The sequence below is a fragment of the Sciurus carolinensis genome, chromosome 1 (genome assembly GCF_902686445.1).
Source record: "Sciurus carolinensis chromosome 1, mSciCar1.2, whole genome shotgun sequence".
Classification (NCBI taxonomy): domain Eukaryota; kingdom Metazoa; phylum Chordata; class Mammalia; order Rodentia; family Sciuridae; genus Sciurus; species Sciurus carolinensis.
Window position 1 is genome coordinate 167,136,142 of NC_062213.1, and position 22,987 is coordinate 167,159,128.

Here is a 22,987-nt window from a genome sequence, read left to right on the forward strand (position 1 = left end):
TCCTCTTCTTCCTCCTCCCATCGCTTTGCTGTTCAGGAAGAGCTCTCAGCTTTGAGGCTGAACTCCCACACCACGTGACCTGCTCTAATTTCCCAGGCCCTAATCTGCTCCCTTGGTCCTAATGATGCAGCTGGTAATAGGATTGTGGCTTCCCTTTGGGGCGGCCACCCAGGCCATGGCCGTGGGGCCAGCAACTGGTGCTTAGCAACTCCGACCACCTGCGTGCTGAGGAGCCCGTGTGCAGCCCAGGCCCTGTGCCCCTGCCTGGTTCACATGCATGGAATGGTGCTGTGCCCTGTGCCAGAAGGACCAGCTCACCATGGTGCTGGGTGCCATCCTGGCACGAGGGAGAGACGTGTGCAGGAGGAACGGACTGCTCATCCTGTCTGTGCTGTCTGTCATCGTGGGCTGCCTCCTCGGCTTCTTCCTGAGGACCCAGCGCCTCTCACCACAGGTCAGCCACCCAGAGCACCTCAGGGTCCCCAGTAGGAGGGGTGTGCAGACCTGAGGGATCTGCGGCTCCCTGTGACATGATAGCCAGTGAGTCACTCTGCCTGTCTGCTCCCAGTGTTCTCTGTAACATGGCTGGGATAAATGCCTGGCAGGACCAGAGCAAGGCATGAATAAAATGTCTGAGGAGAGATAAGAAATGTGGCACAGCCAGGTGAGTAGGGGCAAGGACTCCCTGTTGGGGTGACTGGAAGGCTAAGTGCTTGGGTGGAGGACACAGCTCCTACAGGCAGCCCAGTGACTAGAGGCCCAAGAAGGATTTTGTAGGCAGCAGCAACAGTCAGAGCCAGGCACGGGCTGTGGAAGATTTCAGGTGGGTGGCTGCTGGAATGTAGAGGGGAGGCAGGGCTGGCGGACTCAAAGGCTCTGTCACTAGACCAGGACTCGGGCGAGCATGAGAAGCCCATGGACAGAAAAGTGGAGTGGTCAGACCTGAGTTTGGAGAGATCCCTGGGTCCCGTGTGGAGGACAGAGTGGTAGTGGGGCAGGCAGGGGCCATGGGGGTAACTAGGGGTGAGACCTGATATTCAGATGAAAGGGGCAGATATGAGAACTGTTCCCAACAGAGGATCTTCAGGGTGCGGTGACTGACTGGAGGTGGACTTGGGAAACAGAAGCAAGGCAGGCCAAGGATTGCCAACCTGGATAACTATCATGGCAAAGATGCCGTGCCTGGTCCCTTCCTCTCTCAGACCCTATCTCCTGTGGGAGACGGGAGGATACCCACACGGTGTTAGAGAAGAAATCACAGTGAGGTAGACTGAGTACTATTGTGACGTGTCAAGACTTCCTGAGGGGACAGATAGGACCCAACTCCAAATACAACAAAGACAGCTGGGGATTTATAGCCAACCAGTAAAGGGAGGGGCCTGGGATGGGAAATTGCTAAGAGGAGACATCAAAGGTGGGGGAGTCTACCTGAAGGCAGGCCAGGTGATCAGTACCCAGAATTGGGGGCAAAGAATTTTAAGGGTGAGGGATTCTTACTAAGCCGTCTTACCAGGATTTTTGTCAAAACTGTGCTATGCAAGTTGAAGAAAAGACCCATGGACAAGGCCTCAGTGAATAGAGGGTCCTGAGGGCGCTGTCTACGGTTTGGTCAAAGAGAGAGTATGGTCAAGGGTCTCCTGAAAGAGTTCTGATAAAATTCCTCTTCCTGCAACTCACTGATATCTAATGCTATCTCTACAACTGGGGAGCCAGGCATCAGATTTTATGCCCCCTTCTCCAGGGACTGGGTCATTGTCACTAGAACGACCCAGTCAACCTCAAGAAGTTACTTAAGGAAAGCCATGCAGTCTGGAGATAAAAGAACCTGAACTTTATCTCTGCTAATAAATACTTGGGCAAAGTCCTCTCCTCTCTGTCCTGATTCTCTATCTGTAAATGGAGTGGGGAGCCATCTGTGTCTTCTAGAATTGAATTATTGTGAGGAGTGAACAGGATTCACCAGCATCCAGCATATAATAAGGGCCCCTCTCTCCTCTACCCGTCAAAGTCCTGCCTACATCAGGAACCACCCCATATTCTGTATCTTCTAAAAAGTCTTCTAGACTGTCTCCAGCTGCAGTACAGTCTCATCCTGGGATCATACCTTGTAGCCTTGTCCTCTGCAGGACAGCTGCTGGTTGCCTGCTCAGAGCTGTGGGTGTCTATTTCCCCCTTCAGACTATAAATAACTACACAACTCATGGGTTCTCTTGAATCAAACTGTGAGCCATGAGCAGTGTTAGGCACAGGGAGTTGAGGTTTTCTCAGTGTTAAACCAGCGACGGCACAATCTGCAATCTGCTCTCCTTGATTTTTCCCAGCAACAAATACATATTTTCTGAAGGAAGATCGTTTGGTGAAAACAAATTGGAATGCCTATTACTAAAAGCCAAACCCATCTGGGGCCTCCTATGCCAGAGCTGCCTTCCCCATCTGTTTGGACATGCAAATGTGTTCCGGTCTGTATTAACCTGCCAGATAAACTGAAGGAAGGATGTGGAGTCTTAGAACAATTATTTGGCAGGAATTAGCTTTCTTAGCATCTTACTTTGAAATCCAGGATTTCTCTGTTTGATCTCTTTGCCTGTGACTCAGAAACTAAACCAGTCTAATTTTATAAGCTTATGCAACAGGCAAAAATCATAAACAATTTGGAACATGGTAGAATGTTCTACTTGTGAAAAGAAACTTACAAAATTATATGATCTTCTCTCTGGGTATGACTAGCTCATTAAAAATTACAGACCTTTTTTGAGACTTCCAGTTAAACCAGTTAATGAGAAATTATAATTACATCCATTTTCTTCTCCTTCCTGGAAATCCACTAAAATTATAATAATGGAATTTATAGGGGATATGAACCATCCAAAACAAAGGGGATATAAAAGGAGATAGCTGGGAAAGGAGGCAGAGAGACTGCATCAAATTAGGTGATGTGGGAAGAAGATGGAGTTGAAGGATCTCATTTAGTAAAGCACAGAAAGCTAACATCTTAATGTCTACAGAAGTGGAGACCCAGTAGCTGTCCCACAGAACACAAGTGCTCTGAATTTGGAAGTGCACGGTATGTTCTAGGCCCAGGTGAGGCATGGAGGTGAAAGTAGGGACATTGTCTGGGACTTTGTGAACAGAGTAGTGAGAGACCAAAGGCCCACCAGTTCATGGTGGTCAGAGGACTCCCCATCCTCTCGACTCTGGTTCCCTGTCAGTCTACGGAACCAGATAAACTTGATTTAGGGACATCAGACCCACCCACACGTGTGGGGGGAAAAAGGACAGTGGTGAGACACAGGCTTTAAACTAATTAGCAGACACCTGCACTCTGGTGTGGAGTCCCCAGCAAGGTTTCAAGATCTCTGTCCACAGTCTCCTTCCACAAAGGTAGGAAGAGAACTCACTGCAGCCTCAGGGCAAAGATCTCCAAATCCTGCTAGAAAAGTTTCCTCTACCATTCTATACCCACCCCAAGTAAAAAAGCCAGGTGGCACCCATTACCCTGTCCCTGGGGGGCTGATCAGTTGACCACACCCACTCACACACACCAGAGTTCAGTGTTTTACTGTTAATATGAGCAGAAAGCCAAAGTCACCAGAAACTTAAGAAATGCTCCAAATGTAAAAGAAATTAAACAAAGAAAAAAAAATTATCTTTTCTCAAAAGAGAAGCAAAGATAATGCAGGGAGTAGAAGACAACTTATGAAATCTTTTCTTAAGATCTTTTGTGACCTGAGAGAAGATATAGCTACCATAAAACAGAACAGAAGGTGGGGGCTGGGAGTGTGGCTCCACGGTAGAGTGTATCCTAGCACACAACACCCTGGGTTCAAACCCCTCACACCACAAAAACCAACAGGCAGAAAGCAGAACAGGATGCTAACAGGAAGGAACAATCCAGCAAAGGATAAGAAAGAACTTTTGGAAATCAAAAACAGAAGAACCAAGATAAAAATGTCAATAGTTGGGGCGCAGTTGTAGAAATCTCCCAGAAAGTAAAACAAAAAGATGAAAATAGAAAAAGAAAGTAGAAGAAAAGTGGAGTGCCCAACTATCTAATGTCAGTTTTAAAGAGAGTTAACAGAAAAAAAAAAAATTGGAGGAGAGAAAAAATTTGCAGAGAATACTGGAGAGTTTCTCAATGTCAAGTAAACATAGCAAAAGAAAGAAAAAGAAGAAAAAATTCCATCATATCCTATGGCACATCACCATGAAATTACTGAAAAGTGAAGATAAACAGATAGTCCTTAAGCAGTTCCAAGGGAATGAAAACAGGTCTCCTGTAAGGAACAGGATGTAAGAATGGCTTTGAACATCTTAAGCAACACTGGAAGTTAAAGACAAAGGAGAAATGCCCTCAAAATTGAGAGGGGAAATTGTTTTCAACTGAGAACCTTATCAATGACTAGACTGCTTGTAAGAACTCAGACACTTCCTCCCACACTTTCTCAAGAAGCTACCCAAGGAGATGTTCCATCAAAACAAGAAAAGAAAACAAGGGACCCAGGAGACAGGAATCCTATGCAGGACGAAGTCCCAGAATGGCGGGCAGAAGAGGCCTATGATAGTTGCTGGGTCTAGAAAGCAGGCTGTCCAAACTGGAACAGGAAGATGGAGAGCTGTCAGAGGGGAAGCGGAAACTGAGGCACCTGCATATGTAGAAAGTGCTATTAGACATTTTAATAGACAAGTTCAAACATCTGGAAGAAATTAATGAGTGGTTCATGGAAGACAAAGCAAATGAAAAATCAGTCAATTATGAACTTCAGGGGGAAAAAAAGGCGTCCAGAGGAGAAGGCCAGGCTGGAACACGTTACCTGACTCAGCTGTGAACCTATTTGATGATCAAAATTTTGTAAACCTCAACTACTGATTCACCCCAAAATTGACATACATATGTATAATGGTGAAATGTGAAGAGGAACAGGCAGGAAGGGGTGGAGTCCTCATCGATCATGGCAGGGAAGTTAATAGAAGACAAAGCTGGTAACATAAGAAATAGTATTGCAACCACATTATCTAGAAATAGTCATACTAGGGGAAACAGAGAAGTTAAAGGAATTCCTCCTGGGAAGTTGAGGGGTGGAGATAGGGGAGGAAGGGGCTACCTTTTAATCATTAGAACACTATTCAATTTACAGAAAAAAAATGTATATATGGATTACAATTAATTTAGAATATATAGATGTGACGAGTATACTTCTTTAAAAAGCCAATTTTTTGCTCGGCACAGTGGTGCACACCAGTAATCCCAGAGGCTCCAGGGGCTGCAGCAGGAGGATTGCAAGTTCAAAGCCAGCCTCAGCAACTTAGCAAGGCACCAAGCAACTCAGTGAGACCCTGTCTTTAAATAAAAATACAAAATAGGGCAGGGGATGTGGCTCAGTGGTTGAGTGCCCTTGAGTTCAATTCCCAGTACCCAAAAATAAAAATAAAATAAATAAAAATAAAATTTTTTTAGAAGCCAATTTTTCTGGTGTGTTGGAAATAGTAGAAGGAAACTAGGAAGCCTGACTCTCTGTCCTGTTCTGTCACTCCATGAATAAGTCACCTCCCTCTCTTGGTTCAGTTTTCTCTTCTACAGAATGAGTGGGCTGGATGAGATCTTTAAAGCCCCTCAGAGCAGCAAAATTCTATGATTTGGGACTTTTAAAAGCATCAGACCATTAACAGATCATTATGTTTGGCACTGATGTTTTAGAAATCGTTGCAAGCATAAAAATGTAGCTTGGATGGTGTTTGAAAGTCCAATTGTCTGCCTCACCCACAGCCTCACCCCCTGGAGAAAGGGGCCCCAAGCCAGGGTTGCCAGAAATAGCAAAAGTGAATTAAATTTAAACCTGAGAAATAGCACACCCAGCTATGTTAGATTTTTAGAGAAATAATAAATCATATTTTAGAACAAATAAAGAATGGATTATTATTATCTCAAAGTCAAATTTAACTGGGCTTGGTGGTCCCTTCTGCATCTGCTTTAAGGATCGGCTCCTGTGACTTGCCATCAGGAGCCACAGGGCAAGGATTTGGGATCCTGGAAAGATCTGAGGATAGGCAGCTGATGAAGGGGCAGATGTGAGAACTCTGCCCAGTGGGGACCTTTGATGCTGATTGGTGTCTCACCATCCAGTCAGGTCCTCTCTCAGCATATAGAAGGAAAGGCTCGAGAAAGGACCCAGGACAAGTGGAGAAACTTTCTCTCAAGAAGGCAGTGGTCTGCTTATAAGTCATCATTCTGGTAAACTAAGCTGGGGGCTTGGGAAGGAACCATTCCTAATTCATCTTAAGTCCCCAGCGTGATCCCCAACACAGTGTGAGTTGCAGGAACAATGCTGGCCCTTCCCTCTTGCCACCTACCTACCATCTGCTATTGGAGATGGATTCGACACCATGGTTCAGATAGGCAGGTGAATGGAGCTGATGGGGAGAGCTGTTATTTACTGGGAGTATCGAATACTTTCTCATCCAGGCTCTGCGCTAAGTGCTCATACACATTCTCTCATTTGAGCCTCCCAATAACCCTTTGAGATAGTATCATCCTCGTGTTACAGGGGGAAACTCAGGTATGGTCACTTGCTTAATGCCACACTGCTGGTTTGAAGGTTTTGGGGACTGGAACCCCAAATTGGTTGGTTCCAAAACCTGCTCTTTCTCCCTGGACTCCACAGCCCATGTGCCAGACAGGAGGGCGGAGATGTAATAGTGCTTTGCAGATGGCAAAGAACTGAGTGACTGAGGAATCTGTGCTACCTGCTATAACTCCAGCTCTTGCTGTGTTTTCAGGAAATTAGTTACTTCCAGTTCCCTGGAGAGCTTTTGATGAGGATGTTGAAGATGCTGATCCTACCACTGGTCGTCTCCAGGTGAGAAGCAGGTGGGGAGGGGGCGGAAGCCCTGTCACCTGAGGACAGCTCCTGGCTCCCCTACTGTTAGGAGGTGAGTCAGCTCCTTGGCCCTCTCCTTGTAAGGTGGAGATGATGCTCCCAAGCCAGCGGCTCCTCAGTGGTACCTTGTGCTCCCTACTGGGAGGCTCTTACAGACAGCATTCAGGTCTCTGAAATGCCTCCTTAAGGACTCCTCTGACTCCTCATCCTGCTCTGGTATTGTCTCCTCTTTATGCATCCTTGGAGTCATTCACAGAATTAGTGAATTTGTCAAGGTCTTCAGTGATCTCCATGTTGCTAAGTCCAAAGGACAGTTTCAGTTCCGGTTCTGCATGACCCCTCCACCAGTAGTTCATATTGTTGGCTGCTCTTACCCTCCTGGAATACTCTGCCAGTGGCCTTCCCCTCACCTGGCTTCTGCCCCTTCATTTCTCTCCCTTGGCTCAGTTTCTGCTTGTTGTAGCCGCTCAGGCCTTTCCTGCTCTAACCTGGGGCTTTAATACCCCTCCCATGACCCAGCGCTCTTAGGTGTAGGAAGGTGAGCTCCACACTTATTAACCAGCTACCCATTTGACATCTCCACGTGGATGTTTCACAAGCATTTTAAGTTTAGTGTCATCAACTTGAAAGATTTTGCCCATCAAACTGGTGCCTTCTGTTTTTTGTAAACAAAGCTCCCTGTGCCCAGGCCCTCGGCTCACCCCTTTCCTCACCCCACAATCAGGCAGCAGCACCTGGAGCACAGCTCATCCCTCCCCACGGGTCCAGGACTCTCTCTTCCTTGTCCTGACTCCACGGTAATCTCACGTCAGTTCCTGTCCACACCCCGCACCTGCCCCATCCGTTCTTCACCCCATGGCAGAATGAACATGTGGAAAGCAGGATGGGTTCTGCCGTTCATTTACCTCAGTAGCTTCCATGGCATTTAAAATAAACCCCCAAATCATTTACCTAGTCTAGGAAGCCCCCCACGGCCTGCCGCAGCCTACCCACCCCACTTTCATGTCACATTCACTCCAGTCCCGAGGGCCTTGGTCCCCTAGGCAGACCAGACCCTTCCCCGGATCAGAATCTCCATACCTACTGTCCCTTTTGCCTGGAACATGCTTTCCAGTGTCTTACACCTCTTCTGCCTCCTCTTTCTATAGATCTCAACTCACATGTCACCCCCTTAGAAAGGCCCTCCCTGCCCGTCCTCTGCCCACGGCCTTCTCTCCCTTGCTCTGCGCTGTTCTTCCTCCCCACGGCGCTTACTGTGTTGCCATTCTGTACATGTTTATTGTCTATTTTCCACTGGATGGTAAAGTTGGCATTCAGTTCTGGGTTGTCAGCCTGGGTATGTGCCTGGCACATAGTATGTACTCATTAATACCTGTCTAATGAACTAATGAATGGACAATCATTCACCGTGTTTCTCGCGTACCTGTCCCTGTGGTGGGTGCTGCGGATATAGAGATGACCAGGTACTTGTCTGACCTCAAGGAACTCGCGGGCTGTGGGGGAGACTGGTGAGGAAATGAAAGGAGGGAGCCCAGGACTCCCACCAGGCTGTGTTGCACCCCTTTGCTGTGGACAGTCTTGCTGCTTGGACATTTTGTCCTACTCAGAACAGACACCCCAAAGACAGAGCGTGGACTCTGGAGTCACACTGGATTTCCTGTCCCTTCTCTGCCTTTTGATAGCTGTGTGCCCTGGTGCAAGTCGCTTAGCTTAAGGGGGCAAAAGCCTGTTCAGTGATCTGGGGTGAAGCACCCACCCTGGGCTCCTGGGCTCCCCTGGACGAAGGGCGGGTCCAGCTCCCCCAAGCCCTGGCCCTCATGCCTGGTCCTACTCCGCCGGGCTGGAGTGCTTGCTCTTGGCTGGAGCAGGAACGTGGTATTAACTTGAGAAAAGCCAGTGTATTCATACATTTCATTTGTTTATTATACAGTTTGGGCTGGTGCAGAGCAACCGTGTCACTGAAAAATGGAAGTGCTCTAACATTTTCCAACCAAGGGAGAATTAGACCTTCGTGGGGGAAGAATGACGCATTTCTGGGCCCCAAACCTTCCATTCCTGAACCCTCCTTCCTTGGTTCTCAAATGGGTCTATAACCCATCATTCCTCCACTATTGTTTTCCTGAATCTTATTCCTGCTGGCCCAGGGCCGGGTGTCCCTGCTCTTAAGGAACACCCACTCTTGTGTGGCTGCCACTCAGGACATGACAAATCTTCAGAGCCCCTTTGACGAATTTGAGTCAGGCCTCAGTCCAGGCTTACTGCACCAGAAATGCTAAGGGGCCCAAGCAGGGATGTGTTTTTAAAGCCCCACAAGTATTATGATGGTTAAAAAAAAAAAAACAACAACAAAGAACAGATGGTCTTGGGGTCCGTCCTCTGGCTGGGTAGCTAGAGTCCAGCATAAAAGCTGCTTCTCTTCCACCCCAGGCTCTTCACACTGTGCCCCAAGAGTCAGGGGCTTTCTGGGTGTAATGGTCACAGGCAGCGCAAGTGTTCACATTCAGGCCATTTCCTTCTGGTTCCAATAAGCAGCACATGTGGGCTCAAAGCCTGGCACCCATGTCTGCTCCCATCTCATCTCAGAAGAGCCTCTGCCTCCTCCTGCACCAAGCCCTGGAGACAGATTGCCACCTCATCTGTTCCTAAGCTTTTGTGTCTGCACACCATCACTCATGCTGAGCCCCTGCCTCCAATGCCTCTCTTCTCTTTATTTAGTTCTAAGTCTCACTCTGTGTTTATGACCTACTTACTAGGTCAAGTTTCTGTCTGCAATCCTCCCACTCAGCTCCTCATTTGTTGGTAACCACTGATGACAGCCTGTGTCCACCTCTGACGATACTTGTACCCCTGGATGTGTCCAATGTTATTAGGTAAATGCATCTGTGGTCATAGTTGATGGACCTCATTATGGGGTACAGGCATCATTTTGGGGTAATGGCATCTATTTGAGTAAACAAATTAGCATTCCCACCTGGAGTCACCACTCTTCTTGCTGAACAAGGAGTGGCCCTGCTGAGGGCGAGGCCCAGTTGGCATGAACCCCCATAATAGGGTGGTGTGTGACGCTGGGGGGAGATCAGGTTCTCCCACCTTGGTCTCACACTGACCTTCTTTTGGTGGTCAACATGACCAGCAGATATAAAAAGATGACGAGATGTGAAGAGCAGTGGCAGTAACCATGAGGTTGATAGGAGGGATGGTTCTGCCTTGGAGGACCTCGCCACCTGGCAGGGAGACTTTCACAGAGACTCTTTGTTCCAGAGAAGGGAAGGGAGGTCCCCAGTGAGTGAGGCGGGGCCCACAGGGCTGGGCTGGACCTCAGCCCAGTCACTCTTCCTGTAATCCACCATCTTCTAACTCTTGGGCCTCTTTCTAGAATCCATTCCAACCCAGTCCCTAGCCTGAGCCCCTCGGGTATGCTACAATCCAGCAAGATGCCACCTATGCCTGGTCAGCCATGGCTGTGTAAGCCACAGTGAGGGAGGGGACCAGACAAGACAGGCAGGGCGCCAAGGACCTACAGGAGGTCCAGGACAAGAACAGGAGCTTTGTTTTTGTCGCTAGATGTGCCAACTTAACCAAGTCTCTGAGCACCTGAGCCTCAGTGTCGTCTGTAAAATAGGAGGGACACCTACCTCGCATATGAGAAGGCAACATACCTGAAGACCCAGCATAGCTCTGATGGTGTTATGATGCTACAGTTTTGTTTTCCTAATTCATTAAAGCTTCTCCAAGGCCCAGGTGATACATGAAACCCTGCACCTCTGTTTCTGCTCTCAGCAGGCAGCCCCCTTGGGTGACCCCTTTCTTCTTCGTGGGGTTTGGCACCTATAGCTTACCTGACACCTCCCCTGGGAAGTACCCTCAACTGAGCCCCACATGGTGCTCCCTCGACTCTAATGCAGACCTGCATGTAGCACCTGTGTCACATATACCATGTGCCGGGTGGCCTTTTGCAGAGGCATGGACTTCTCTGTCACCATGATGCACTCACCTGTTGCCCAGGCCACTCCCCCAAAGCCTCCTCCTCTTCCATGAACTCAGTGCTCACTGTATCTAGCTTTTTGCCCTCACACTCCTACAACCCAGCAGCTTCCCCTTTCCCCAGTCACGTGGACATTGCTCGCTCAGGTTCATGAAGTTAGTAACCTCCCTGGGGGTTGGAAGAGGGCACAGTTAGCATCACAGGCCATCAGCCTTCTCCCCGCTGCCTGCCCCCACCCCCCACAGTTATCTATGGCTACATAATATTACCGCAGATTTACTGATGTAAACGAACCTCGTTCATTATCTAGGGGGTTTTGTGGGTCGGAAGCCCACACCCCTCCTCAGTCTCTCACAGGGTCTCAGCCAGGGTGTCAGCTGGACTTTGCTCTCATCTGGAGGCCCTGCCATGGAAGAACCCACTTCCAAACTCCTTGAGGTTGCAGGCAGAGTCATTGCCATGTGGCTTCTTACTGGCTGCCAGTTGGAGGTCACTCTGAGTTCCCAGAGGCCACCTGCGGTTCCCTGACTGCTGGTTCCCTGCACAGGCGGCTCACAGCATGGTGCTGCACTTCCTCAGGCCAGGAGGCTCTCCCTCTGCAGTCTTCTTAGGCCGCGTCTTACATGATAAGATCATATGAGTGACATCCATCATAGCCTATTAGAAGCAAGTCACAGACCGGCCCACACTCGGGAAGAGGACTATACTGGGCATGAGCTCTTTGAGGTCTCCTTGTGGCCTATCTACCTCTTTCTCTCCCTTCACCTTCCTTCTCTCTAATTCTGCCCCAGACAAGCCAGAAATCCTGCCTTTGTCTTCCAAAGTCACTTCTCCTCATGCTCTGTCCCTGGGACATGAGTTTGGGTTGAGGGGAGGCTGCTGCTCTGCTTCTAGTCCAAGTGACTTATGGAGAAATTTCTGAACAGGCCCAGCTGCCTTACCATAGAAAGAACTTTGAAAACTACACTTTATCTCTTTCATCCGATTTCTCATTATCTAGCCTAGGGGTTAGGAGGTGTCTAATAAGTGTTTATTAAATGAATTAAGAGCAGTTGGAGCAGAGTTCAGGGACAGTTTCCTGTCCACATTTGAATCCATGTGAGATGGTTAGGAGTCATCTTTTAAAGATGGTTTTTGTACATTTAAAGATGTGTTTGTGCTTTAAAAAATTATACAAACAAATTACAAACATTTTGGATAACGGAGAAGAAAATCATCCTATCATTCCACAATGCAAATTCTGCTACTTGTATTATTATTATTATTATTATTATTATTATTAATTTAAAAGTTTCTTATTCTTAGAGGCGAATTCACAGATCCAGGGTGTCCTTTTAGTGCCCAGGAGCTAAGAGAAGTAAAGTGGCCGTACTGCCACCCTGCGGCTCTGGTTCCTTCTGCGCAGCGTCACTGTGGATCACAGATCCTACAGGGCTGTGGAGTCTGCACACAGCTCCTCTCAGATGCACCTCCCTGCTCAGACAACAGGGACGCCTGCTCTTCAGTCCTTGATCACACCCACGTGCTCCATCATTGCTTATCAAAGTAGGCCCAGACACGCCCTTTCCACCCTGTGGGTTCACTCTGAGGGCCTTTATGCCAACAGGCGGGTCTTGGGTGCTCTGGTGTACCGCAACACTCACTTCAAATCACCGGGAGCAGGGACTGGGCCTGAAATCTTTTCTCTCAGAGGGCCCCTGAGTCTCCTGTACATTGGTGCACCTTTCCATTGCTCTGCAGATCTCCCATCAAACCACACAATGGTCTCCCTTCTCCTAGACATTGTGTGCCTTCTCACCTTACATCTGCCATTCGAGATTCTTCTCAAAATGAAACCGGCTGCAAGAGAACTCGCTGTCTCTACCTCTGAGCATAGAAACCTTGGACAAAATTTAGAAAATTCTGCATCATATGACACTGCCTCAGAACAGTCTGCTGGATAGGACCTGTCACAGTGCCATGGGATCCTCTCCCGAGGGGGTGCTTAGATGGGTACCAAGTGGTTTTCCCCTCTGGTTTCTTTGCTGACTGACCCCGTGTTCACCACACCTTCTGCATCTAGAAAAGTCCAGCCTTTGGGACCGAGGAGCCTTCTTTTCCCAGTCTCTTCCAGTAAGGACACTTCCCACTGCCTAAATTCCTTTTGTTTTTAATTTATAGATTAATTTTCTTCCCAAATATCGATAATTTTCTGTTCCTTTAAGTTCTTGGAGAATAGCTTACTGTTAACTTCCACAAAAATAAATCTGCCTCCTGCTTTTTTTGGTTTTCATTCAACATGTCATAAGACTTTCCACACTGCACCCTTGCCTTAGGAATCCTATTTTGCTCTTCCACTCGGGGCTGGAGCAGAGTTTGCAAAGCCCCAAAGCACTTTTCCCCTCACTAGATACTTGGGGTGCTGCTGGAGAGACTGCTGAGGCATCACTGCACCCCAGGCCTCTGGAGTTACCTTAGGTTCTGTTATTTACAACACTTTCAGCTTCTACCATAAAACAAACATAATATCATCTGCAAATTTACAAGACAGGACTTAGCAGGTGGTGTGTGTGTGTGTGTGTGTGTGTGTGTGTGTGTGTTCGTTCCATTATGATCCCTCTGGGGCCGGAGACTGTGTCTAACCTTTAGAATTCAACTGAGCCTTGTTTTCACACGTCCCCAAACAAGAGTGACACAAGGAACCAGGGGCAGCTAAACCAGCATCTGGATCCAGCCAGCGCCTCCAATTCTCCACTTGCTTTTTGCCAAACCCTCCTCTCCCTCATTCTTCAATTTCTTAAACCAGCATCATTCAAGCAAAACTCAATCCATGTGTTTGTGATTCACCAAGGCTGAGCATGGCAGTGTTTTGTAAGCTCCACATCACAGCAAAGAAATCCAAGAGTGTATGTGTGGGTTTGTGTGGGGATCTGTGGTATGTGTCTGTACACGCTGCACACGTGTGTATGTGTGTTCCTGTGTGTATGCGTTGTTTTTCTTCCTCTTTCTTGTAGAATTTTAAAACCGATTTGTCTTAGAGTCAGGAAATCATGTTTGGCCAAAGAATCTCCCCACTCCCTTCTCCCCCTTGCTGAGGAACTCTAGTTTGGCAGAAAACTCCCAAACACCCACGTTCTGACTTCTTGGAGATGGTCCTGGGCCAAGCAGCCGCTGAAGTCTGGTCTGGAAGCCAGGGTACAGGGGCAGCTGCCCTGGGCTCCCCAGGACAGGCTGTGGGTGGGAGGGAAGCAGGAGGTGTGGGCAGCCAGGGGGCCAAATATGGTGTGGCCTGTGCTTCTGAACTCTGCCTTCAGTCATGAGCAGCCATTCCTAGCAGAGTTCTGTGGAGCCTTCCAATGGGAGCCCTAGGGAGCTGTCTTTGGCCCTCTTGCCCAGTCAGCTGAGAATCTTACTCATCAAAAGGGAAACATGGCCCAGCTGTGGGCTGTGGGTGGGTCAGACCTTTAGTCTGGTGACTCTGAAAATCTCCACCAGTTCCAGATGCCCGTGCCCTTTCCCCCTTCCAATTAGAGACCTTCTCTTCCTCCGAGGATCCATTCACAGTCACCTCTGGGAAGCCTGGCCCGGCTCCCAGGTGAGCAGCCCCTGCTCTGGTCTCAGTCACAGCTACCACCCAGGGTTTTGTATTGTCCTGCTACTGGTCTCACCAGCCAATGGATGGAACTCCCAAAGACCACAAACCCACCTCATTCATTTCTAGGATCCCAAGGCACCCAGAGCAAGAGCTCATCATGGCTGGGGTGGGAACATGTACCAGGGTCTGGGGAAATGGGTGGGATTTTGAAAAAGCTCCTGCTGCCCTCTGTGGAGAACCACTGCTTCCAGGAGAACCACATTCACGCAGGCCCTGCCTGAGCAGGTGGGGCAAACACCAGGTGCCCACTGGTGAAGGGAAGGGCAGAGACCTGTGTTCCCAGGTGCATGGGCCTGGCCTTCCCTTCCCTTCCCTTGGGAGTGGCTTCCCTAACCATGGCCTGGTGGTGACCAACCTGATAGGTAGGCCTCGGAAATTCCTACTCATGGAGGACAACAATGTGGTGGTCGTCCTTAGAGACACTGGCCCCTGCACCTGATGTTCTTTGCCACATGGGAGAGAAAGGGGTAGGAGGACAGCTCACACAGTGGGGAACTGGACCTGACCCTTCATGGCAGGAGATGGCTGAGAATGATGGTGATCAGACGTGAGCTGTGTGAGGGCTGCAGCTGTGGGCCCAGCTTATGATTAGCTACAAGTTGTCAGTAGCACAAGTCCCCCTGGAGCTCCCTCTGGGTGCCTGGGGGCCTGGGAAGAAGGGCGTTTCAGAGGGCAGCAAGGACGCCAGGGCAACAGTGCCCACTGCCCACTCTGAACCACCTTCCCTCCCTGGAATCACTAGTGGAGCCTGAGAAGAATGGGCTGTGTGGCTGCGGAGGGCTGGCGGGGCCCAGTGGGGCGCTCTCTTGGCTGGAGGTGATTTCATCTTGGCACCAGGAGGGACTTTTTAATAAACCTAACCAGCCCACAGTGGCAGCGCTGACTCTGGAGGTAGTGAGCCCTTTGTTCTCTGAGGTGCATATGCAGAGATGGTAGAGAAATTTCTGCCTTCTGGAGAGGTGTGCCAGGACCAAATTTTAGCAAGCTAGAGCCAGGGCATCCTGCCTCAGGTCTTCGAAGGATTTGGCTTGGGTGTGGGCTATGGCAGAACCATCTGGGAAGTGTAAGTCCGTGCTAACGTGGCACTTGCTGTCAGCCACTGGGCCTGTCATCTGCTCAAGGGAAAGAAGTAACCCAAGATGCTTGGAAGGGCTGAGGGGACCCTTCTTGTCCAGAAACACCCTTCCTCCGTCCCAGATGCTTCCTTGCCTTTTGGGTGGACTCTCTACAGCAGAGTGCCAGAGGCCAGTGTGGGGAAGCCTCTGTGACTAGGCCAGCTGAGGTCAGAACCCAGGGACTTGGTCCAGGGGCTCCTCCCTGTCCCTCAGGTCTCCCAGAGGCAAGATGTTGGGCCTGGATGTGCTGGCAGACCAGGGCACCTGTGTACTCACTGTGGCTTTAGCAAGTTGTTTGCGTTCCTCCAGTGACTGGGACTTCAGTCCTTCTCAAAGCGGCTCCTTCCAAGGCAGGACGACTCTGCTGGACAGTTATTCCTGGTGCTGAGCCAAGGTCTCCAAGGCTCCCCCACCATTCCCAGTGTCCCCAGTCTGCTGCGCTCTGGGTTCCATGGTGCTACTCCTAACAGGTCTCCTCTGTCATCTCCCATGTGTCCCAGCCACTCTCTGTGGGACATAGTACCCTCCCCTGTCTCTTTCCCAAAGGGTCTCAATCTCCGAGCAGGCCCATGGCATCCTCGATGGGTCCCCAGGCTTCTGGCCCCACAGGCTGAGAGCCTATCAACCCTTTGGTGGCTCCACATGCCAGGTGACTCACAGGCTGGCAGCAAACAAAACCCCGCCATCCCCTATTCGTGGCCGCTCTTGTGGCTCAGGCTCCACCTCCCCCTCCCGTTTGTGTTCTCCAGGCTGTTGAAGCCGAGTCCAGCCCAGCATGTCTGTGTTCAGTTGCATCGTGTCAGAATTGGCCTGTGGTCCCAGCCTGCTGGGGTCCCTCATCTGACACATGCACTACTCCTCCCAGCTTCCTGTGCTCTATAAATCTGATCCACATGCTGTCAGCAGCCTTGGACAAGCCATTGATAAAAATGACCAGAAAGACAAGTCTGAAAGTGGAGCCTTCCACTAGAGGCCATGTCAACTGCCTGCAATAGTCATTCACCTTCTATCCCTTTAACAACTCCCCATCTGTTTCTGGAAGTCCTGGTGCCAACTACCTCAATGTCACACAGACTCAGTGCCAGGGCATTGCCTAAACTTGACGAGGGGATCACACCTGGCTCAGATGACTAGTTCTCAGGGAACCTATGATGGATGCTCATAGTCACCAGAGTTCACAAGGCGTCCTCTTAACAGTTTGGTCCCAAATGTACCCTGGTTTAACATCACCCATATCAGCACACCTTCACCTAGGCTTATGCCAGGCCTGGGATTCTGAGGCCCTCAAACTAAACCAGACCCAGCCCTGCCTTGGAGTGCTCCCAGTCTATGGGCCAGACAGTCACAAAACAGTGACAACGCAGGGAACACAAACAATTGAAATATATTGTGTATTTGCTTATGTACCAAGCACTTCTAAACCAGGATTGGCTCTCATGAGAAATCATCATCATTCCATTAATCCTCCGCTGGAAAGGAGGCAGGCAGAGGCTCTGGAACTTGCCCAAGGGCTCTGGCTAGTAAGGCACGCCCAGGAGCTTCCCAGCCTAGGCCTTCAGAGGAAAGCGGTGCTGCAACCTGGGAGGTGAGCAACAGGAGAGGACGGGAAGGGAAGAGATTCCTGAGACAAACAGGAAGCACAGGGGGCCTGGAGAAGTGACCGAGATTGTGGCAGTCTGGGAAGGCCTCCCTGAGAAAGTGACGTCTAAACTGAACTTGGAAAAGGCCCTTGGAAATGTCTGGGCTGGGCAAATGGGGGCAGCACTCCTGTTACTAGCCCTTGTGCAGATGGCTAAGCTGCCCCGCGCTGCCAACCTGGGGGTTGGTGTGAGAACCAGGTGAGGTCAGCAAGCAGACCTTTGCTCCCTCCACCAGGAGCCCAGAAGCCACTGCCTCCCTTCCCCCAGCCCCTGCAAGTGAAACAGTTACCAGATTGAAAAGGGCTGGGCCCTGGGAGCCTTGCCAGCTCCCCGCTACTCAGCAAGTCAGTGTCTCTCATCACCACAATCTCTTGATCCCCAATCCCTGGGCTCTGAGCGATAGCCAGATGGCTTAGGAAGGAGTTGCAGGCCTCTAGGCTCCTGGAGCTTTTCTCTCGGGCCCTCATGGACCCCAGGGGCTCCCAGAAACTCCCAGCCAAGTTTGGAGAGGGATAAAAAAAAGGTTACCTATTGTCACCCCGATCCCTGCCTTACACACCATAAATCACAGAGCCAGGAGGAACATTTGAGGTCATCCTCATGGAACCTCCCACTCTGTCTGGGTCTAGCATACCAAGGTGGTCATCAAGGCTCCACTTGAACATTTCCCAAGATGGGGAGCTCCCCACCACAAATACTGGGGCTACAGCCGTGGGTAGGTCAAGAACTCTGATAATTGAACTATAAAGGCTGGATCGCATTAGAGTCATGTCAGTCCAAACCAGAACACCCTTTGGCCCGCTAGGGGATAAACCAGATCGGTACTACCAAGAAGTCCTATGGGAGAGAGGAAACCTCCCAGGGTTCTAAACCTGAAATCCCTGTTCCAGTTTTGACTCTAGAACTTACCAGCCTGCTCAATCTGCCTTCACCTCCTGGAGCTCTGTTTTCCTTATCTGTGACTCAGACCCGGGCATCCAGTATGACGGACATTAGGCAGAAGCAGCTATTGAGCAATTGCAATGCCGTGAGTGCACCTGAGGAACTGAATTCTATATTGTTTTAAATTAATTTTAATTAAAATATAAAACCTGAGCAATGTAAACTTTTTAAAATTTTGATTATACTTTGAAATGGGAATATTTGGGTTAAAGTGTTATTAAAATTAATTTTGCAAAAAAATGCATTTCACCTGTTCCTTTTTACTTTTTTCAACATGACTACTAGAACATTTTAAATGACAACTTTGGCTGGCATTATGACTCTATATGGCAGCACTGATTTAGCAAGTTATTTAAGGATTGAATGAGGTAGATGTTCAGGGTTTGGAGAACGGCAAATCTTGAGGCAAACTGTGGCTTATGCCTCTGCCAGCTGCTCATGTGTTCTGCAGCACATAAAAGATGCTCATTCTAGAGATTCTAGAAAACATGGGGAAAGATGAAAAATGAAAAACAAAATGTCGAGTACCTGTGAGCTCGCCCCGCAAAGAAAACTGCCACTAACTTTTCATTCTAGAGTTTGTGTGTGTGCGTGTGTGTGCGCAGGTGTGTGTGTGCACATACCTTGAACAGAAGGCCTAATGTGCCCCCAACCACCACTGTGTCCCAGCTTGTAGGTTCTTAGAAAAGTCACTCCAACAGATAGATGGCTCTAAAAAATCTTGGCCCTCGGGGAGCCTAGCTCTGGGAGAAACCTCCTAAAGGTCAAACTGCAGAACTTCCCCCCTCCTTTCTCTGTCACTGTGATTTCCAGGAGGGCACAGGGGATCCACATCCTCCTTGTACATCCCCCTGCTCTTGGCTGCTGCTGTTGCCTGCGGTCACCCTGGCACCCCCTGCACCTGCCTGGGGAGCAGCCTGCTGGGTCAGCTCTTGCCAGCATCCCACTCACTTGGTCCCATTTCTGCTCCCTCTCCCTTCAGCCAATAGGAAAGCCCTTCCCATTTGTGGGGAGAGGGAGGGTGGTCCCAGAGCAGACCTACTTAGACCCCAGGGAATGGAATTCCCTCTCCACCAGCCCTCTCTCTCCTTTCCAGAGGAACTGGTGACCCCCGAGGCTGGGGGTGGAGGTCCCGTTCCGCCTACAGCTGCACTTCCTCCCACATTTGCTTGTCTCTGTGTTGGCACCATCCCTGTGGTAGGCCTCGTTTTCCTCCGGGGCTTTTTATCCCCTTCTGAAGTCTGGTTTTCATCTGTACCCCTCTACTGCACAATCCCTCAAACATGTCTCTACATGTCTGCCCAGGCAGTAGGAGAGGGGTCACTTGCCTCGGGGGCTTCCTTCAGGGCTATAACTCAGTTGGTAAAGTGTTTTGCCACTTTGCATTAAATTAGGGACATCTTCTCAATGATACCATCCACTGTAAAGGCCGCTTAGATCCCTGGCACACAGACTTGCTGTACCTTTTTATCTAAGATACAAGGTCTTTACAGGGACCATTCCTGTGACCCTCCTGGTATACTTTCCTCTGATATTCTCAAATCTGAGTCTTTAGTTCTCCTCCTCAAACATCCAGCAAATTCTGCTGGCTGAATTATGCTGAAGTGCTGCCAGGCCCTTGCTCCCCGCGTGCACCACCTTAGTGGAGCTCAGTGCCCCTGGTCTGACATTCAAGGTCATCCACTCCTGTCCCATCACCATACTTCAAATATGACCTGAACTCTGACCACACTGAACAGCACAGTGGCCCCACACTTTCAGCATCTCTGTTGCCTTTGTTACCCCACAGCCCTGGCACGTCTGCCCCATCTCCAAATCGAACTCATCTTCTATGAACCAACTCAAATCCCGCCTCCTCCGAGAAGCCCTTTCTGACCACCTAGCTGGAGTTAACCCTCATCCCCTAGAGAGATAGATAACCCTTGTCTCTTTCCTTGCCATACTGATGTATCTACCTTGTGACCCAGATCCTTGTTTGTCTCCATCCCTACTCACTGCCAGAGTAGAAGCTCCTGAGGTCACAGACAGGTGCTGATTCCTCTCTGGGGGCACAGGGCAAGACACAGAATGAATGAGAGGACAGGTCTGGAGTTGGGGCCTGAGTTCTGGTCCAGCTGGGCTGGTCCTTCTCTCAAAGTCATGGCTTCCCTGAAGCCTGAGGTGGCTCACTTGACTGTGGAGTTCTGTTGGGAGAGAGGACTGCTTGGTTTGGGGTCAGTGTGCTGGCTCTGGCCGGGGGGAATCTCTTGGATAATGATTACAGCAGTCGGGCTCCTCCAGCTACACAATCCCATTACGAGCCCTTCAGGATTTACGTCTGAGCCCCACCCTAAGCCCATCACTAACATATGGCATCCTGGTAGGGGAAGACGACAGTAGTTCTGAACATTGACTCATTCATTCAATCACTCATTCATTCACTCCTTCATTCAGCAACAAGCTACTAGTCCAGGCTGGGGCTGGCTCTGTGGACCCGGCATTGAGTCAGAGCCCAGCCTGGCCTGGGAGGTGCTTCCAGAAAACAGTGAGTAACTTAGTGAGGTGGGGACTGTGGGAGCCCAGATAAGGGGTCCCATTCAGCAGGATGATCAGGAAAGGCTTCCTGGAAAAGGGACCCTTACCCTCTTTTTTTTTTTTTTCCTGAACTTTTTTCAGTTTATGCTTGTTTGAACATTTAAACAGTTTATTGACTACAAAGAATAGCCTAGAAAGATCTTATAATTAAGGAACCTAATAACTACTTTTTTTCCTCCACAGATTTCACTGGTGCATTATAGTTGCACGTAATGGTGGGATTTCTTGTTCCATATTAGTATGTGCACCCTCCCTGTGTCTTCATATGGCAGGCCAGCCGTGTGGCAGTGAGCAGGACAGCAGGGCTCAGGCCAGGGAATGGGCCTGCTGCCCTAGCTTGGCCTGGCACTGGATGCTGCTGTGTGTAGTCTGATAAGAAGAGCGTGGATGGATGGGAGGGATTATCTGCTCTTGTTTACATGATTAAAACCAGACAAATACTTCCTTTATCTGAGAGAATGAAAAGGCTTTGGGGAAAAATCCTTTTGGCAGCAAAACAAAGCACAAGCATTTCCTTAATTAATCTCTTGCCCTCCCCGGCCCCACCCGCTCTCCACACCCCTGTACCAGCCACAGTCTCTTTGGGTCTGACCTCTACTAGTGGACACAGGGGTTAGATGGGGGTGGCCAGTGATGGGGAAGATCTGAGAGGTGAGAGTTCTGCAAGGCCCCTCCGCACAGCCTCCCACGAGGGAGAGCAGGCCTAGGCACGAACCCACGGTGGCCCAGGCCAGCTCCTTTCTGGGAGAGGCACCGTTCTTGTTCCCATTTTGGAGATGGGACTCCTGAGGCTCCAGCACAGAAGCGTGACTTGATTCCCAGAGGTTATGTAACCAGTTGACAGAACTGTAGCTAGGCGCAGGTCACCAACTTCTTGCCAGTGCTGAAACTGGCTTCCTCACTCATTGATTCATTCAGCAAAGCTGCAGAAAGCACCCACTTAGACTTGGCCTGTGCTGGGCACTGGGGTCTCACAGAGTAATCAGACCTGTCCCTCTCATATCACTCAATCTAGAGACAGACAGAGACAGGTAAACAGGGTCATGACAGAGGAGGCTGGGGGTTAGGGGAGCCCCAAAATGGGCTCCTAACTGTGGTGAAGAGGCAGGTAGCTTAAAAAGACTTTGCTGAAGAGGTGACGCTGAGCCTGGACTTACTTGCTGGGTAGGAGTTAAGCCAGAGAAGCTTCTGGGAAGAAGGGAACCACCCAGAGGAAACGGCACTATCAAAGGTGTGAACTGCTGGGCTGGTGACCGTGGGTGTCGAGGGGAGAGCAGAGTGGAAAGAGGTTAACAGGAGCCACAGGACTGGATTACTGAGAGGAGGGTGCCCTGGAGCATGGTGGATGGGAGTGGAGTGCTGGGCACATCCAGGAGGGGGCTGGAGTGGCACACCCGTGTGCCTGCCAGAGGGTGTGTGCCCTCCAGACCTGACCCACCTCTTCTTCCCAGCTTGATGTCTGGCCTCGCCTCCTTGGATGCCAAGACCTCCAGCCGCCTGGGCATCCTCACCGTGGCATACTACCTCTGGACCACCTTCCTGGCCGTCGTCGTGGGCATCATCATGGTCTCCATCATCCACCCAGGTGGTGCAGCCCAGAAGGAGATGACAGAGCAGAGTGGAAAGCCGGTCATGAGCTCAGCGGATGCCTTGCTGGACCTCATCCGGTAACTTGCTACCGACGCCCTGCTTGGGAGGGCACCCCTAGCCAGGGGTGCCCCACATGGCCTCCAGAGGGCAGGACAGGGCAAAGGCTAGGGGCTGCTGGGAGCTGCTCTGATTACATGTGGTAACAAGAGGCAGGCATGGGGGTCCTACAGAGACCCTGAAGTCAATGAGGAGCATGCCCCTGTCTCCCAGCCCAGGGCTTCCATCGAGGCTCACGTGCTACCTGCCCCATCAGTCCAGAAGCAGAGGCAGGATGGGCCTGCTCCCATGCCTGCTCTTCCGCCAGAGCAGGGTCAGCGAGCACTTGCTGATTCCACCAGCAGTGTGGGCACCCAGCCTGTGAGGTTGAAGGCCTGCAGATATGGCTCTTCTTCTTTTCTAACAACAACAAAAAAGGTTCCCTTTTCACAGATGAAGACATGCAGCTCAAAGAGGTGATGTGACTTTTCCAGGGGTATCCAGCAGGTAGGCAGTAGGACCAGGATTTTACCCAGGCCTGTCTAACTCCCAAGATGGTGCTCTTGGCCACCTTTATGGTGCCATACATCTCTGCT

General features: G+C 50.1%; 1 protein-coding gene across 1 annotated transcript in view; it reads left to right on the forward strand.

Moving 5' to 3' along the window:
- Window positions 1-319: 319 nt before the first annotated feature.
- Slc1a7 (solute carrier family 1 member 7) overlaps window positions 320-22,987 on the forward strand; it is a 40,879-nt gene continuing 18,211 nt past the window's right edge. The window contains exons 1-3 of the mRNA XM_047551768.1: window positions 320-454; window positions 6,775-6,854; window positions 22,217-22,432. Of these exons, the coding sequence (XP_047407724.1) occupies window positions 320-454; window positions 6,775-6,854; window positions 22,217-22,432 (431 nt within the window). The remainder of the gene's footprint in view (window positions 455-6,774; window positions 6,855-22,216; window positions 22,433-22,987) is intronic.